Raw genomic sequence first — 18585 nt, forward strand, 5'->3', positions numbered from 1 at the left:
TCCTGCTAAGACAGCAAGGGGCTGAAGCTGGGCCTCGCTCGTCCCCAGGGCCCTGAATGTGGGCAGAGGCCCAGGCTGTGAAGAAGTGGAGGCAGCAAGTACCTGTCAGTGCTGTGGGGGTCTTTATTAGTCAGATTTTCCTTGGTTTATTGCCCAGGTGAGGCCAAGAAGAATCCATACAGCATGGCTACCGCCAAGGTCAGGAAGGCCAGCAGGCTCAGTGGGGCCAGCAGCTCCTCTGATGGGGTTTCTGGGACCTTTGCTGGAGGAAGATTCTTGGGTTGCCTGCTCCTGCCATGGCTGGGACTTGTGTTGGTTGTGGTCAGGGATGTAGTGGTTGTGGCAGCATATGGCCTTGGCTTGGTTGTTCCAGCAGTAGCTGCAATATCATACATGGGTTTGATGGTGCTAAAGGGCCGGGCATGTTTATCCACCCACTGCAAGAGGGCCCGTGGCTTCCACTGACAGATGCTGAGCAGGGCTAGAACATCACCTTCAGCAGTGTGTGAGTCTGTTGGTGCTTGCCCATACAGGCGGGTATAGATGCTGCCCAGGCTGTAGCTCTTCCTTGGACCACGCTCTGAGGAGCTGCTAGCTTGTTCCAAGGCCTTTAGGGCAGCAATGCTATCTACACAGAAGGTACCATCTAGAGGACTTCTAATGGTCAGCATAGCAAGCTCTGCCTGGAGCAGGGGAAAGTCGTAACGGTCACCATTGTGTGCCACAAGGCAGCAGGGCTGTGGCTGGCGCTGCAGGAAGGCTTGGAGCAGGTTGGCCAAGCTGTCATCAAAGGGTTGCCGTCCATTTGCTTCCAGTTCAGCTGTGTTCAGACCTGTGATCTCACTGGCTGCAGGGCTACAGGCTTTCCCTGGAGCAATGCATAGAGAGAGCTTGTCCACCACACGGGGTGGTTTGGGCACTGGAGGTGGCTGTCCCGCAGAGATGGAGGTGTTTTCCAGGGCACATCTATGGACAGCCAGCAGACACAGCTCTGTGATCTTGGGCTGAGAAAAAGGCAGGCCAGTGGCTTCCAAGTCCAAGAAGATGAGGGTCTGCATGGGACCGAGGGGCAGAGCCTGTGAGCCCATGCTGAGCCTGGGAAGGAGCATGGGGTAGATGAGTGCCAGCAGAGTCTACAGTGGGCCAGGACAGGGATAGGGTGTGGGCAGAAGCACAGCTCAGGCCTTCCCTTCAGTCAGGCACTATCCAGGGCCCATTTTCAGAGCAGGGGCTAGAAGACAGGGTTGTTTTCCTAGTGGGCTGGGCATACTACTATCCTTTTGAGGCAGGAGCCCTTCCCCTAGTGCTGACCACCCTCAGGGTGAGGGAAACCTTTTCTTTTCTTACCCCATATCCTTAAGGTCCACACTTACCGAGAAGCAGGCAGCAAGGCACTGTGTTGGTTCTGCTGCTGGCAGCAGTGGCTCAGGAAGTGAAACTGCCTGGGTCTGCCCATAGGCCTGCCTTCTGAACAAGGCCCGCCCAGCTAGTCATCCCAGGCCTGGCCCTCACATGCTAAAGCCCTCCCTCTCTCTCCAAATACCCCAAAGGCCTTAGATCCATAGCTGTGATCCCAGTTGGCTGATAAAACAAGACTAGTGCTGCCACACTGACAACGCTCTTAACCTTTGCTTGTCTCCAGGGTTCAAACACTCCTGCAAACCTCTACCATGGCTTTCCTTGCCTTTCCTAGTCCTTGGGCCACTTTCCCAGGCCTTCCTAGGGAAGGGCTGCCTTCTCTGCTACACACAAAGTTTTTCCCATGGCTCCAGCCCAAAGCTATGACTCAGGGCAATTCCCGAAGAGGGGTAGGGCATTTCCTCAAGGCAGATTAGTTACCATGGGGACCATCTCAACTCCAGTAAGGGGAGGGAGGTAGTTCCTAGTCTTCTCTGTCCCTCGCTCTCAGTCACACAAACTAGACTCAGGAAACAAAGCTGTTGTTCTCAGCAGGAACTGCAGTTTTAATCAGTGGATATGGCAAAGACAGTGGTGGGAGCTGGTGCCACCTTGTGGCCGGCTGCTCAGGCCGTCAGCTACAGTCCATTTCAGAGTCTTCCAAATCTGTCTCCGCAGCACAGAGGTCATCCAGGGCTGCCTCTGAACCAAAAGGAAGAGGGTTCTGAGGTTAAGCCTGATAGTGCTGAGGCTTGGAGGTCTACCCATCCTCCCCTAGCAGCACAGGAACTAACCAGTCCCTTCCATGCCCAAGCTTTGCTCCCTCAGCTACTGTGAGCAAAAGTGATACAAAAGCAATTCAGACAGATATATTCTGGAAAAACCATGGCTCAGCTAGGCCAATTCAATGGACATGATCAAAGGACAACCTAGTATACTCAAAGAACCAGAGCAGGAAGGTAATGTCCACAGTGCCAGAAAAATGGCTCTGGTGGTGGTGGTGGGGGGGGGCACTGAGGCCTAGCAAAGGAACTTGCCATCTCATGAGCCTCAGGCAGAGGCTCATAAAGGCTCGGGCAGGGTCCTCTTGCTGGCTTACCTTCACAATCGGCTACATCAGGAAGGGCTCGAATCAGCATGCTGACCCCTGGCATCACCTGGTCATACTGATGCAGGACCTCCACACAATGCACAGTAAAGAACTTGTCCTTCTGAGACAGGCTATGCAGCAGCAGCACAGTGTCCCTCAGACAGCGCATCGTCTGCTTCTGCTGGGGGGTCCTTGGACCCCCTGCCCGCCGCACAGTCAGCCATTGTCTGTGCAACATCACAGTGAGCACTCTGACTGCCTGGGGTGAGAGAGGGCACAGACCGAGGTCTAAGGACTCACTCAGCCTAGCCACTTACCCAACTGAGCTGGCATGTTGCGGCCCCTGGCCACTCACCTCTACGTTGCATTGGCAGTCAGAACCAATGCCTGGCAGGGAAGGACTCTGCACACTCAGCTTGGCCAAAAGCCATACCACCTGGAATGAGAAGAGATGGCTTGTCACTTGCAGAACCCGACACTTGTCACCAGGGCTTTCTCGGGCATTTCTAAGAAGCTCTAGCTACTTCTCCAGCTGTTTGCTTACACAAGTGGGGGCTGAGTAGTGGTGGTTCGAGGCTTTCAGACCCGAATCTCATCAATAGCTTACCTACTTCTGGGGCCAGGATCAGGCCCCCCAAACCAGGCAGCAGCATCAGGCAACTCTGCTGAGTCCATTGTAATCCTGGGTACATTTGTATTGTATCTGTGTGAGGAACCCCTAAATCTTACCTGTTGTGGTTCGACAAACTAATCAAAATCAAGTGTAGCTCCTGTTTTCCCACAGGAGGAAAGACCCTGGGCTCTTAGGAAGGGGGTGAGGGGTGCACAGTCTCTCGGTCTCCCCATCTTACCTCTTGTTCCAGCTGAAGCCACTGTGTCTCTGAGGCCACTTTGTCAGGCCTTGACGTAATGTACATGTACAGCCTCAGGAGAAGGCAGCCTTCTGAAAAGGATGCCCAGCCTTACTCAGCATCTCCCTTTTCACTGGAGCCTGGGGTCCAAGTGCAGAAGCCCCCCGAGAGGCTCTGAACCTGTCCCTGCGCCAAACCCTCCCTTCCATGACAGGATAGTTGAGAGCCAGCCTGGCCTGCTTTACCTGAGTGGAAGCACAGCTGCTGTGCAAAGCTGTCATGGTCCACCAGAAGGGAGAGCAGCTCAACAGCCAGTAGCACACACGGCAGTGGCAGCTCTGAGCTGAGGCACTGTGGCAACATCGGCAACACACAGGAGAACCTGAAGGATGGGCACAGTTACGACACTCTGCAAAAGGACACTTAATGCAGTCAGACAAGGGTTTAAATGCTGGCCTGACCATGGCCTATTGCTTCAAGATTGTCACAGGTAGACAGGTATTAACCTTTACAAGACTGCTGTGACTTAAAAATAACAGGCCCTCAGTGGGGGTGGGGGGTACATGCCCATAATCTCAGCACTTGGGAGTCAGAGGCAGGATCCACCACACAATGAGTTAGAGATGAGCCTAGGCTACATGCAATCAAGCCTCACCAGCATATCACAACCCCTCATTCACCCTAAAAAAAGACAGGCCCTTACGTAGCTTTGTATGAAATAAATGGGACAGGACTCCCTGGATATGGGGTGCATGACCACACCCTCAGGCCTCTTCCTGCATCTGCTCTCAAAACAGCATGAGAAACGTTCTTTATCCAATACTACAGGATAGTCTCTAAGAAACAAGCATGGACCTGGCTACAGCTCTGTCTTATGAAGCCATTCACAGAACAAGGAAAACCATTTTCCTCCACTGGTCTCTGTTATCAGAGTGAAAGGCACATGTAGTGCCCGTGCACTCAAGAAACACACACACACACACACAGAGAGAGAGAGAGAGAGAGAGAGAGAGAGACAGACAGACAGACAGACAGACAGACAGACAGACAGACACAGAGAATATGAATGCTATTTCTCCCTCAGGTCTCAGAGACAAAGGGATGGCTGTGGCCAAGGAATCAGGTCGCAAGGGCTGGATCCACACTACCTGCATCAGCACAAGGGAGAACTGGTAGGTGGGAGAGAGGCCACCTAAAATACTCTGAGGCCATATGTTTGTAGCAATTTGTACATGTATGGTGTCTCAGCACAGAGCATGGAGATGGAGACTGTCCATCAGTGTGACATGGGAAAACAAAGGCTCAATACTTGGGTCGACCCTGGTTTGCAGCACATTTTTTTTTTTCCCTATGTGCATCGGTGTTTGCCTGCATGCATGTCTGTGTGAGGGTGTTGGATCCCCTGGAACTTAAGTTACAAAGAGTTGTGAGCTGCCTATGCTGGGAATTGAACACTGGACCTCTGTAAGAACAAGTGCTCTTTTTTTGTTTGCTTGCTTTTGGTTATTTGAGACAGGGTTTCTCTGTGTAGCCTTGGCTGGCCTTAACTCACAGAGATGCACCTGCCTCTGCCTCTGGAGTGCTGGAATTAAAGGTGTGCACCACCACTGCCCTGCACAGCTATTGCTCTTAACCACTGAGTCATCTCTCTAGCTCCTGTTTTACAGAACGTTTTACAAACAGGGAGAAATTGGGCATTCTTTAGTTGCCAGGTACTGTGGATCTCTGGGGAAGAGTTTAATTTAGTTGCTCTCTGACCTAACTATGCCAACCTAGCCTATTCTGGCCCTTGAACATAGCTTGAGAGATTCTACCTTTGCTTTCCAGTATGGTTTTTCCCTCCCATGGCTGTAAGGCCTTCTTTTACAAAGTTATGCCAGACATGGGAGTGCACACCTGTTATCCCAGGATTCGGGAGGCAGAGGCATGGAGATCTTAGTTCTAGCCCAGACTGGTCTATATAGTGAGTTTCAGGCCAAGTAGGGAGGGGTAAATAGTGATACCCTGTCTCAAAAAGGAAACAGAAAACAAGTTGCACATAGCACCAGATTACAGAAGTACAGGGTTTTCAAGTCTGGAGGGCAATGAGACTGAGCAGACTGCAGGTTCCCTGGCTTCACCAGAAGGTGACGAGGACGCTGTGCAGTTCATCTCCAGCACATAAACACGATGAAAATAGAGCAGTATTTTGTGGGGGGTGCTGTGGGTCTGAGCGCCATGGGGCAATGGAACTGCCCTAACATGTTCCCTATGGCATTTTACACAAGTGTTCCTACTTCAACATAGGGCCTACTTAACAAACACGGACTGAGCCAGGCTCTGTGTGAAGTGTAGAGTGCTGTCAGGAGAGTCACCAGAGCCACTGAATAAAGTACTTGTATCTGGCCAGTAGATAAGAGTTCTGAATACCCTGTAGGTCAACAGAACAGAACAGAGTGAGGGGTCTGCTAACAGAACTGGGAAACATGGTTTCTGGGATTCATTAAACACACAGGAGACAGGCAACTAGCCAGTATAAGTTGGGCTTGTGGATGGCAATTCTGCCCCTATGTATTGTCTATACTGCACCAAAGTGCTGTGTTCAATTTTATACATCACTTTAGGACAGATGGAACTGGCCAGAAAATACTATATGAAAACATGATTCAGAAGCACCTTCAAGGAATGGAATGTTGGGTGGGCAGTGGTGGTGCATACCTTTAATCCCAACACTTAGGAAACACAGACAGACAAATCTCTGAGTTCAAGGCTGGTCTGGTTACTCGATGAGAAACCCTGTCTCAAAAAAAAAAAAAAAAAAAAAAAGGCGGGGGAGGGGGGCTGGAGAGATGGCTCTGAGGTTAAGAGCACTGACTGCTTTTCCAGAGGACCTGGGTTCAATTCCCAGAACCCACTTCGAAGTTCACAATTGTCTGTAACTCCAGTTCCAAGGGATCTTATACCTTCACACCAATGCACATAAAATAAAGCTAAATAGCCAGGCGTTGGTGGCGCATGCCTTTAATCCCAGCACTCAGGAGGCAGAGGCAGGCGGATCTCTCTGAGTTCAAGGCCAGCCTGGTCTACAGAGCAAGTGTCAGGATAGGCTCCAAAGATACACAGAGAAACCCTGTCTTGAAAAACCAAAAAGAAAAAAAAGTTAAATAAATTATTTTTAAAAAAAAGGAATGCTGAGCTCAGAGGTAAAACTTTGTTTTTTGAGACAGGATTTCACTGTATAGCTCTGGCTGGTCTCAAACGCATAAATCCACCTGTCTCTGCCTCCCAAGTGCCATGTGTCATGATGCCTGGCAGAAACTATATGGAAGCTGCACCTAGGCAGAGGTATTATTGTAACACATGAATTGGCCTCTTGCTGGGCAGTGGTAGTGCACACCTTTCATCCCAGCACTGGGGAGGCAGAGGCAGGTGGATCTCTGTGAGTTTGAGGCCAGCCTGGTCTACAGAGTTCCAGGACAGCCTCCAAAGCCACAGAGAAACACTGTCTCAAAAAACAAAAACAAACAAACAAAGAATTGGCCTCTTACAAGCATGCTTTGAGGGAAACAAATGGATGGCTGGATGGAGGTGCAGGCTGGGCAGGGTTCATAATTCTCCCTATCTTGCCTTTGATGCTCTCAATTCCCAAGTTAGGAATTTATAATTTTTCTAAAGATCCATTTACTTATTTTACTTTATGTATATGAATGCTTTGCCTACATGCATGTGTACCACATGTATGCCTACTGGATCCCCTGGAACTGGGGTAATAGATGGTTGTGAGCTATTACGTGGGTACTGGGAATTGAACCCAGGTCTTCTGCAAGAAAAACAAGAGCTCTTAATTGCTAAGCTGTCTCTCTAGCACCCCAAATTAATAATTTATAACAACTTCTTTTGCGCGCGCACGCGCGCGCATGTGTGTGTGTGTGCACGCGTGTGTGCTAGATTCATTATACTATCACTTTTAACAAACTCCTCTTAAGAAGCAAGTGACCTGTGACTCATGATAGAGGTGGATACAAGGTTGATAGATTCTCAGCAAGGTCAGCTCATGGCTGTATGCACTCCTGGTACTCTCTGCTTCCTTGCAGAACTCTACCAAATTTAAACATGTTGTGGCATGTTCTTCAGCTGATCCACATCTCAGGTTCAAGGCCACTTAGCTCAGCCTTTGCCGGCTGTGCTTTGCTTACTTGGCCCCTTCCCATTGCTTCAGAACTCCCTGAATCAAGCCATAGCCATAGCTGAGTAATAGGATTAAGTCAAGATGGGAACAAAGTGCAAGAGCCACAGGTTGGACCTCAAGAGGTCAGGGCAGACCCCTAGGGAATCATGCCTCCTGTGAGTCTTTATACCTGGGCAAGAAATCAGAGGAAGCATTTTCAGCTAATTTCACCAAAACTTTGAGGCACTGGCTCAGGACACTGGCTTGAAAATGACCTGATGCTGTAGAAGAGAAAGCCACCAGTTGAAGAAGCATCTTCAATAGTGGATGCTGTTTTTTGTCATGAGCATCCTCCCTGGAGGCCGAGACTGTATCTGCACAAGTCTGAACTGGGTTTCCTTCCCTGGCAGCTGCATCTGTCCCCAAGCCTGACAATAACAGGCAGACGACTGCTCCGCTGTGGCACACCAGGTGTTGAAGGACACTAAGTGAAGTCACAGAGAAGCTTTCCAGGTGATAAATTGAGTCCTCCAGGCTGGTCTCTACCCCAGAGCTCACACAGGAAGTATGTGTTGGAGAGTCCCCAGGCGCCACACTCTTCTTAGCTGAGGCTAAATCTTGCAGAGCCTGGCAGTGTAAGCCAATGAAAAACTGTACAAGTGGTAGGAGGTGCACAGCTCCAGGGAGCTGGCAGAGAGGGAAGACTCTCCTGCTTCCCTTTGCTAGGTCTCCGTCATGTGAGCTCTCACTCCTGGCAACCAGATTTAATCCAGTGAATGCCAAGTTCTGTGCTTCTCTCAGGGCAGAGGGGGAAAATGACCCATCACGAGAAATGATGGTCCTGAGGCCTGAAATCCCAGCCAAGGTGCTGGAAATAAAAGAAAATACATTAGGTCAAGGACCCAAAATCACCAGTCTGCCAAGTTCTCTAGTCTCCCGAAACATGTCATTAATCTCCCATGTTGGCCAGAACTAAAAAGGCATATACTCTGTGGAGACTCTTTCCCAAACAAGGTTTCCAGGAGTGTCATGCTTACCTACTGAGCCCTGGTGGCTGCAAGAGGGTGCCGATAGGAACCTCAGAACAACTGCTTAGGAGGTGACAAAGACCTAGAGATGACCCTGGGACCAAAGGTTGCTTCAGAAGCAGATTTATCAAAATAGAACCTGCAAAAGACAAGGTGACTCCAGAATGTTCTGACATGGGAGAGTTCCTTCCTCCCTGTTTTCTTCCCATTTGGTTTTTCGAGACAGAGATTCTCTGTATAGCCCTGGTTGTCCTAGAACTTGCTCTGTAGACCAAGCTGGCCTCAACTCAGATTGCTGGCCTCTGCCTTCCAAGTGCTGGGATTAAAGGTGTGGGCCATTACTGCCCTGCTCTTCCTTTGTTTTTTTGGTTTTTTTTTTAGAAACAGAGTCTTACACTGTTGCCTTTTCTGCCGTGAACTCATGATCTTCCTGCCTCAGCCTCTAAGGTGCTGGGATTACAATCCTGTACTGTCGAGCCTGACTACTGGAGATCTCTTCTACAGCCTTAGGAGAAAAGAGGCGAGGGACCTTTAGAGAACCATCCTTAAGCTACTAAACTCTGTTATGATGCTTGTAGGTGCAGAAGGCTCTGGATTCTGTTCTTAGCCTTTTTTCCTTTTTTTTTTTTTTTTAAATGTTTCTTCCCTTTACATAACTCTACCCCCCCCCAACACACACACACACACACATACATACACCACACCCTTTCTTTTTTTTTTTTTGTTTTTTTTTCGAGACAGGGTTTCTCTGTGGCTTTGGAGGCTGTCCTGGAACTAGCTCTTGTAGACCAGGCTGGTCTCGAACTCACAGAGATCCACCTGCCTCTGTCTCCCGAGTGCTGGGATTAAAGGCCTGTGCCACCAATGCCCAGCTAGTCATCATACATACATACATACATACATACATACATACATACATATATTATTTATTATGCAGTTCTGCCTACATGCCAGAAGATGGCACCATGTCTCATTAGAGGTGATTGTGAGCCACCATGTGTTTGCTGGGAATTGAACTCAGAACCTCTGGAACCAGCCAGTGCTCTTAACCTCTGAGCCATCTCTCCAGCCCGTCATTATATATTTTTTAAGATTTATTTTTTTTAAGTATACAGATGCTTTGTCTGCATGTATGCTTGCAGACTAGGACAGGGTATCATATTGTGAGTCGACATCTGAGCACTGGGAATTGAACCCAGGACCTCTGGAAGAGCAGCCAGTGCCCTTAATCACTGAGCCACCTCTCCAGCCCTGCCTTTCTTTTCCTTTTCTTCCTTCCTTCCTCCCTCCCTCCCTTTTCCTTCTCCCCTTCCTTCCTTCTATTTTTTTAAAGATTTATTTATATGTGAGTGCTCTATTTGCATGTATGCCCTTATGCCAGAAAAGGGCATCAGATCCCACTAGGGGTGGTGGTGAGCTACCATGTGGTTGCTGGGAATTGAACTCAGGATCTTTGCGAGAGCAGCCAGTGCTCTTAACCATTGAGCTATCTCTCCAGCCCTTCTTTTTTTTTTAAATTAATGTCTCCCTCCCTCCCTCCCTCCCTCCCTCCCTCCCTCCCTCCCTCCCTTCATCTCACTGTAGCTTTGGCTTGCCTGGAATTCACTAGGTAGACCAAACTGGCCCCTGCCTTTACCTCCAGAGCATTAGGATCAAAGACATGTACCACCACATCTAACTAAAATGAATTATATTTATTTTATGGCATGGGGGAATGTGTGCCACAGCGTACACGTGGAGGTCAGAAGAAAACCTTTGGGAATTGGTCTCTCCTTTCATCACATGGGTCCCAGGATTGCACTCAGGTTGCCAGGCCTGATGGCAGACACCTTTAAGCCATCACACCAGACCATGTTGTTGTTTTTCTTCTTCTCTGTTTTTCTTTCTGTGTTTGTTTGTTTTTCAAGACAGGATTTCACTGTGTAGACCTGGCTGTCCTGGAACTCGCTTTGTAAACCAGGCTGGCCTCAAACTCAGAGATCTGCCTGCCTGTGCCTCCTGAGTGCTAGGATTAAAGGTGTGTGCCACCACTGTCCAGCTTTTTTCTTTTTTTTCTTCCCAAGACAGGGTTTCTCTGTGTAGCCCTGGCTGTCCTGGAACTTGCTCTGTAACTAGGCTGGCCTTGAACTCTCAGAGATTCACCTGCCTCTGCCTCCCAAGTTCTGGGAGTAAATGCATGCACCACCACCCAGCTTTGTTTTTCTTTGTAAGTTGCAGATTCCTATGTGTCTGAACTCTAAAGGACTGCCTAGGATGAAGTTTTCAGACAGTTCCCCTGGGCAATTCTGGGCATCACAGAAGAAAATGGAAGCTACGAAGGCTTCTACAGAAAAGCAGGTATTCTGGTACCTTGAGTGTTTGATCTCTGCATCCAGCTGTCAGCAAGAATTTTCTGTTGAACATCTTGCTTCATGGGGTTATCTCTCAGACTGTGGGTTTTATTATCTGGAACTAGAAAAAATATGAATCAAAAGCTGAACATAAGCCGGGCGTTTGGTGGCACACGCCTTTAACCCCAGCACTTGGGAGGCAGAGGTAGGCGGATCACTGTGAGTTCGAGGCCAGCCTGGTCTCCAGAGCGAGTGCCAGGATAGGCTCCAAAGCTACACAGAGAAACCCTGTCTTGAAAAACCAAAAAAAAAAAAAAAAAAAAAAAAAAGCTGAACATAAAAGAGCAGGTGTTCCAGAAACTCCTACACATAATATTTAAAAGCCTAGATAATCTCTTCTTCAAATTCAGTCAAAACAAGAGCCAAAGTACCTCCTGATCCCTAAAAAGAAAATCTGTTTGCCTCACTGATACAGTGAAAATAGCAATCACTAACTTTACACAAAGGAGCCCATTAGTTTCATAGAGCAACCCTATGATTAGAGGTCACAATTAGTTGTTTTACATATAAAGAACTGAAGCACATCAGCTAGTAAGTAGTGTGGCTGGGACTTACATCCAGGCTGTGTGCTCTGCCTGCCTGTAATAGGCAGAGCTCTGCTACAGTGTGGTGCCCTGCTAGCTGAGACACCAAAGATGTGGCTGCAGTTTCTCAGAGCAGCAGCAGTGATTTAAGGGCTGACGGTGGGAAGAGGGGCAATGTATCTAATTATATAATAAGGTAACACAGCAGAGTCTCAGAGTCACCTAAAGACGCTCCAGATTTAGGAGGCAGAGGCAGGTGCATATTTGTAAGCTCAAGCCAGCATGGTCTACTGAACAAGTTCCAAAATAGTCAGGACTACACAGAGAGACACTGTCTGGAAAAACAAAACAAAACAAAACAACAATTGCTCTCTGACCTCAATACAGTCTCCATGTGTCAAACTGCTAATGCACAGAAATTTTGAAAAAGAAAGTAAATATTAATGGGTAGGCCACTATTAGGAGCAGTCCATTACACAAAAATCAGTTACTAATAGCTTGACTTACCCTCTGGTTCCACCAGAAGTTTGAATCCTGCCTCAGTCTGGCAGGGATGGGAGAGCGGCATATTAGCACTAAAAGACTCCTTTGTAGGGAAAGATGATTTTCTGACATGTGGAGAGCATGCTTCTGATTTTATAGCCACAGAAGAGCCTTTCCTAGGACTGGAAAGAGTTAACAATGAGAACAAAGTCATGGTTCTGTTAAAACCACTTAAAATACCTGGTTAGAAATTTTCTAACATAAACTTTTCATGTCTAGACATTTTGAGCAGAGGTTTTATCTATTATGGATATGTTAGTCTATGTTGAAGGTGGCATTTATTTTCATATTCTCTTAGGCATCCAAAAATACTAGCTGTTAGTCTTTACTCCAATTCCACACATAAGCAAAAAAAAAAAAAAGTTTTTAAAAGAACAACCCAATTTTTAGTAATCAGTGCCTGGATCCAAAAATTTCCAAAAGAAATTTTTATCTGGGGCAGGAGATAGCTCAGCATTAATAGTGAATACCACTCTTGAGAGGACCTAGGTTCTGCTACTGGTACCCATGTCTGGCAATTCATAATGCCTGTAACTCCAGCTCTAGGGAACCTAGTGTCCTCTTCTGGCTTCTGTAGGTACTGGCATTCAAAAATGCATACCCATACAAACATATACAAATGTACATAATTGTTTAAAAAATCTTTAAAACAAAGAGGGCCTATTAGAAAGTGGATGAAAACTGAGTAGGCCCCTCAGCCTACCCAGCACTGACGGCTGTGCGTGAGACGGAGTCTGAGCTCTCTGATCTATGACTGAAGGGTAAAGAGGTAAGGACAGACCTCCATCACTCCTGTCTCACCTGAAGCACGTAAGGCAAGGTAAGTTCAGTTTCACACTCTGCCCAACATGACCAAAGGCAGGAGAATGTTCCATACCAGAAAGAGTTCAAAATTCAAGGCTGATACTGATACATGACAGACTGCTGTGGGAGGCAGAGGGCAGGACACAGATCATTAATAAGGTGAGCCCATCTGGCAGCAAAGGAGGGGCTGTAAGACAAAGGTCCCAGATAGCAAATGAGAAAAAATATTTTAATCAGCCAGAACTGAAATACATTCATGTTTTTCTTTTGTGTTGTTGTTGTTGTTGGGGGTGTTGTTAAACAAATTACAAGCAAATAAAGGCTGGTCTGTTTTCAAACTTTGAAGGCAGGCCTACCCTGAATGTGGGTAACACTACACCATAGACTGGGAAAGTGAGGAAAACAGCTGAGCACTCATCTATTTGCTTCCTAATCTGCTCAGCTCTGAGTTCCTGCTGCCATGCCTTTCCCAACAGAATGGACTGTACTCCCTGGACGGTAAGCCAAAGCAAACCTTTTTTACCCTTAAAAAAAAAAAAAAAATAGGTATTATCTTTCTATTACTATTGCCCCATTCAGGCTAAGCACTCCTGGAATGAGAACATTTATACTGAACAGCGCAGACCATTTAGCCTCATCCAGACACCTTTGCATCCTTCAGGAAAGAGGGACTCAGAAAAATGCACTTCATTCAAAACCATTCAGAGAGTTGTCAGGCCTTTTGTAAAACAATGCCAAACTGAACTGTCCGTCCAGCACACTGCTTACCTGGCGTGGGAAGTGGAGGAAGCAGCTAGTTTATTTGTTCGTTCACTGCTCTGAAGTTTTGTCCTTAATTCATTCATTTCTGCATCTTTAAATTGGAGCTCTGACTGCAATGACTGAAGCTGAAAAAGCCAAAGGAAGACATCTGTGACAGCACTGTATATACTACACACACTCCAAAATGTGTGTACGCTGGTACTCGCCTTTAACCCCAACACTCAGGAAGCAGAGCAGGTATGATTGGTGAACCTCTGAGTTTGAGACCAGCCTGATCTACACGTTGAGCTCCGAGACAACCAGGGTTATATAGTAAGAGTCTGTCTCAAAAGCAAAACAAAACAAAATTCAAATTAAAAAGGGGTGGGGGTGCATATCCTTGACATGGCACACAGATGTTCTGAAGGAAAGTGGTGGTAGTGTTGGGAAAAGGTACCAGTCAAAGAAGCACACTTTGGCCCTGCAACCAGAGCCAAAGAAATGCACCCTGACTGACCCTGAAATAAGTGCCAAAGAAACACACTTTGTCCCTAGAATCAGAGCCAGAGAAAGAAATATGCCCTGACCCTAAAATTAGAGTCAAAAAGTTAAATTTGCCAGTGAAAGAAACATATTTTGGCCCTGAAATCAGAGCCAAATCTGTCCCTGGCCAGAAAACCAACCAATCCCTGAGCAGGAGATCTAGCCAATCTGAGCTCAGGGACTGAAATCTGACCAATCCCCACCCTGGAAAGCTCCCTGGTAAAAGTCTGCCCCTAAGAAGTCCTACATAAACCCTGTGCCTCTTCCCTTTGCTGCTGTCTTCTTCCACCCTGGCAGAGGCAGCCACTCTCTTGATTCTTCCCTCCCAATAAATCTCTTTTTGTTTGTTTGTTTGTTTGTTTTTCGAGACAGGGTTTCTCTGTGGTTTTGGAGGCTGTCCTGAAACTAGCTCTTGTAGACCAGCAGGCTGGCCTTGAACTCACAGAGATCCGCCTCCTGTGCCTCCTGAGTGCTGGGTATAAAGACGTGCACCACCACCACCACCACCACCACCACCACCACCACCACCACCACCACCTGGCCCAATAAATCTCTTGAATGAGGTTTGGGAGACCACCATGTTACACTCAGCGGACTGGAGCTGAACTGTTAACTTTGATGGGGAAGCCCTCCACTGCTGGGAGCAGAACTGCTATTACCCTGGAGCTGGGAAACACTCTCCTGCTTGAGCAGAGCTATTACACTGAGGAACCCTTTCCCTGGAACAGGGCTGTAAGCTGCTATGCTAACTGCGACCTGTGGTATTCTGTGGCTCCCGAGTGCCAGAATACTTTCCCATTTGTGCCGCAACGCTTACAGCTAGATACTGGATACTACCATTTTTTTTGGGGGGGGGGGTGAGACAGGATATCTAGCTTTGGAGGCTGTCCTGGAACTCAGGCTGGTCTGGAACTCACAGAGATCCACCTGTGCTGGGATTAAAGGCGTGCCCTGCCACCGATGCCCAGGAATACTACCATTTTCTTGGCAAACCATAACCTCCCTTTCCTACCTGACTGGGATACAAATGACAGTTATCCTTTGGTTTTAGAACTAGTCTGGAAGCAGGTACCTGGCTTAATACCAGTTAGCTGCTTTTTTAAAACTCTTAAGTTAGAGATGAGGGAACCTCCACCTTTTTTGTTTGTTTGTTTGTTTGTTTGCTTATTTGGCCTTTTGAAACAGGGTCTCACCATACAGCCTAAGTTGGCCCTTGGACTTATAGCAACACTGTCATATCAGCCTCCCAAGTACTAGCATTGCAAACATGTGTTCACAATGCCTGGATGAGGAAGCCCATGTCTTAACTGTGCTCTGGAGTTTTGAAATGTATATACATGAGCTTGGGGGTCAGAACACACTACTGACAGAGCCGTGGGTCTCTATAACAGGATCAAAACATATCCTGGCAAGGTTAAGTCATTTGAAGCCCTAGACTTGAATATGGTGCTAATACATTTCCTTTTTGGTAAGCCAAGTAACTGAATTTCTTATCCACCAAAGAACCCTAATTCAAGCCTATTCCTAGAAACTCAAAGTTAGTGATTTATTCCTGCCAACAACCACAGCAAAGCAGAGTATCATCTTAGTCCTTTTCCAAACCAAATGCAGACCTTGGAAGGAAGGTGCATGCCATTTAGTAAGAGCAGGAAGTACTTAAGACAAATGATGGCTGAATATTTCCAGGCAACACTTGTTATTGTTTCTATTTTGTTTCACTTTTTAGAGATACTGTCTCACTATGTAGCCTTAACTGGCCTGGCATTCACTATGTAGATTAAATTGACCTAGAGCTCATGGAGATCCACCTGCCTCTGCCTCCTGCAATTAAAGGTATGCACTACTACACCCAGCTTTGGTTATTGCTTCTAATGGAATTTAGCGAATAGGCAAAACTACTGTCCATAGCATGCAAAACAAATGATCTGGGTCACCTTTTTAGAGAACTCCTTTTCTTTTTCATTGAGTGCTTGAGTCTTCTCTTGCTCAAGAAGGAAGTGTGATCTTCTCTGTTCTTCTAGAACTGATTCTGTCTGATGCAGTGAGTCACGCAAAATTTTAATTTCTCCATTCTTAATTAAGACTTCTTCTTCCATTGCTTTCAGCTGTAAATTATGTCCAGTCAGTTGGTATTCAGCAAGAACAGTTTCAGAATACACTTGTCACATATACATAAATTCTTTCAACTTTTTTTGACACTATGGGTCACACACTCCAGAACTAATGCTCCATGTTACATTCCTGGGTTTCTTAGAGGCACTTACAGATGGCCATATGAAAGATGATGATTACTTAACAAAACTAATGAAATAGCAACCAATATAATGATTGTTCCTCAAATGAAAGATACAGGTTATGGGAGCTAAAGAGATGATTTAGCAGCTAAAAGTACTTACTGCTCTTGCAGAGGACCCAGGTTCCTTTCTCAGTACCCACATCAGGTGGCTCACAACCAGTTGTAACTCTGGTTCCAGAGGATCCAAAACCCTCTGACCATTATGGGCACCTGCATACATGTGGTGCATGTAAACTCACATAGACTTACATGCATACACAGAGCAAATAAAAAAATCAGGCATTCTTCCCCTAATCTTTCATTTCAGGGGGGTGAATCTACATGCATGTTTTAAAAATTTTATATTTTTTTACACAATGCTTTTTAATACGTAAATGAATGAATTAGCTACAAATGCAAGAAGTTAGAGCTGGAAATATAGCTTAGCAGTCGGTGTCCCTGTTTATAGCACGTGTAAAGGTAAAGTTATATTCTCAGCATTACACCAAATAAACAAGGAAAGAAACCTCACAAGTTACATACCTTTTCTTTAAGTTCTTTGTATTGTGTCTGAAGTACTTCTAATTCAAAACTATCTTTAACTGGAGCATTTTCTTTGTTTTTCCTCATAGGACTATTTGATGACCCATCTAATTGGCAGACCTTATGAGCACCTGCATAAAAAATAGTTCCCATTAAGTTGAGCATGGTGGCACAGAACTGTAATCCCAGTGCTTGGGAGGCTGAGGTAGGGGGATCCCAAGTTCAAGGCTAGTCTAGTTATAGAGTGAGAAAATCTTGGGAAAAAAATTCCATAAATACTTCAGGACTCAGTATGTACCCACCTTTGTCATAAAATGCTTGTCTTGAAAGCCAAGTTGAGAAAGACCCAGTAAATAATATTTACCAATACTTTCAATCTCAGAACATGATGTAAACTCATAAAGAATTCTTATGAAATAGCATGTCTGAATACTCTCCCTTTGCACCTAATTTCAAGAATCTCAGCTAATGGCTGAGATATCACTGGTTATAACTACAATGTATCATTAATATTATTTACTGCAATATGCTAGACATAGGATCTGCTAGTCTTTAAAGACACAATGTCGAAAAAAATGGATATATCTCACGGGGGAGGTGGGGTTTCAGGGATGGATTCAGGTAATGCAGGGCCAAAGAAAGAGGAGGAGTTGCCTGTACCATTGGGTGGAGAGTAGTGCTCACCACTACCACTTAAAACATCTGGTCAGCAATGAGTGTTTTCTAATGCCAGGTTTCCCAGGCAATATTGCTGGAGAGATGGAGGTCTACATTTCCAGGAATAATCCTATTTTTCAGATGCTTTAGGTGTTAAGAACTGACGAAAAGGGCCCATCAGATCCTCCTGACAGTCCACGAGATTTCACTTTTTAAGATGTAAGCTCTGTGAAGGAAAGTTTTGATATTTCTTGCTCATTGCCCGTGGCTGTTGCCATTCCTAACTTTTGGGTAACTATCGTAGATTACTGGTTGTGTAAGAATCATTTCTTGCCTCTGCCAGACGCTTCCCATGCTCGTGCTGGGCTGCATAAAATCTAAATCCTCTCACATGGGTTGTGACAGTTCTGAAGTGGTCGTAGTTATGTTTCAAGGGAAATAAATAATAGTCTGGCTATCTATATTTAAAGCCTGGGTATGTGAGGCCTTTGGGCATTCTGGATGTTGTAACACCAAATCAAAGGGCCCTGTGAAGCAGAACCGCGCTTCGATCGGGGTCCCTCGCCTTATAAAGAGAAGGGGAAGCGGTGCAAGACACCATTGCCAAAGCCACCGCTTTGAAGCGGTGTGCACCACCCCGGGGGAAAGGCCCCCCTCAGGCACTCACTGGCCAGGCTGTTCCGAGGCGCGACCGGACACTGGCTCAGGGCCTGTGACGCAAGGATGTCGAGTTCCTCTAGGTCGTCCGCGGTGAATTCCGCGTGCGCGCCGAATGGGTCTTCGGGGTCCGGGTCCGCGGTCTCCGAGAAGCTGCGGGCCCGCTTGCTCGGAGGGTTGTCGAAGGCCCGCGATAGGCCCGGGAGAGGCGCCGGGCCGCCGCTCTGCTTCCTGTGGCTGCTCGGTGCGGGTGTCCCAGCCATGACTTCCTTCTGCCCGCAGCGTCCGAGGACGCCAAGCGCAGCCCCGTCCGCAGAAAGCCCGACTTGGCCCAACCGCCCGCGCGCCGCGGCTCGCTTCAGCTACGAGCGTCTCCCCAGCCTGCGGGCCAATC

The 18585-nt window shown here is 47.0% G+C and overlaps 2 protein-coding genes across 6 annotated transcripts; both read right to left on the minus strand.

Annotated features, from left to right (window-relative positions):
- Nucleotides 1-103: 103 nt before the first annotated feature.
- Trex1 (three prime repair exonuclease 1) lies at nucleotides 104-1792 on the minus strand. 2 transcript variants are annotated; one of them, XM_035443983.1, is made up of 3 exons: nucleotides 1374-1792; nucleotides 494-1095; nucleotides 104-379 (listed from the first exon to the last, which is right to left on the minus strand). In XM_035443983.1, the coding sequence occupies exons 1-3, from the start codon at nucleotides 1454-1456 to the stop codon at nucleotides 147-149; spliced, it is 918 nt and encodes a 305-aa protein (XP_035299874.1). In that variant the 5' UTR covers nucleotides 1457-1792; the 3' UTR covers nucleotides 104-146. The 2 variants fall into 2 exon arrangements, with proteins under 2 accessions (XP_035299874.1, XP_027270427.1); XM_027414626.2 differs by having other exon boundaries at nucleotides 104-1095.
- Nucleotides 1793-1938: 146 nt separating this feature from the next.
- Nucleotides 1939-18573, minus strand: Atrip (ATR interacting protein). 4 transcript variants are annotated; one of them, XM_027414623.2, is made up of 13 exons: nucleotides 18202-18573; nucleotides 16878-17008; nucleotides 15994-16164; nucleotides 13544-13662; nucleotides 11936-12093; nucleotides 10864-10965; nucleotides 8524-8653; nucleotides 7677-8354; nucleotides 3585-3721; nucleotides 3340-3428; nucleotides 2844-2924; nucleotides 2498-2747; nucleotides 1939-2100 (listed from the first exon to the last, which is right to left on the minus strand). In XM_027414623.2, the coding sequence occupies exons 1-13, from the start codon at nucleotides 18452-18454 to the stop codon at nucleotides 2033-2035; spliced, it is 2367 nt and encodes a 788-aa protein (XP_027270424.1). In that variant the 5' UTR covers nucleotides 18455-18573; the 3' UTR covers nucleotides 1939-2032. The 4 variants fall into 4 exon arrangements, with proteins under 4 accessions (XP_027270424.1, XP_027270423.1, XP_035299873.1 ...); XM_027414622.2 differs by having other exon boundaries at nucleotides 3340-3431; XM_035443982.1 differs by lacking the exons at nucleotides 1939-2100; nucleotides 2498-2747; nucleotides 2844-2924 and adding an exon at nucleotides 2931-3191.
- Nucleotides 18574-18585: the final 12 nt, after the last annotated feature.

The sequence above is a fragment of the Cricetulus griseus genome, chromosome 4, assembly GCF_003668045.3.
Source record: "Cricetulus griseus strain 17A/GY chromosome 4, alternate assembly CriGri-PICRH-1.0, whole genome shotgun sequence".
Lineage (NCBI taxonomy): Eukaryota > Metazoa > Chordata > Mammalia > Rodentia > Cricetidae > Cricetulus > Cricetulus griseus.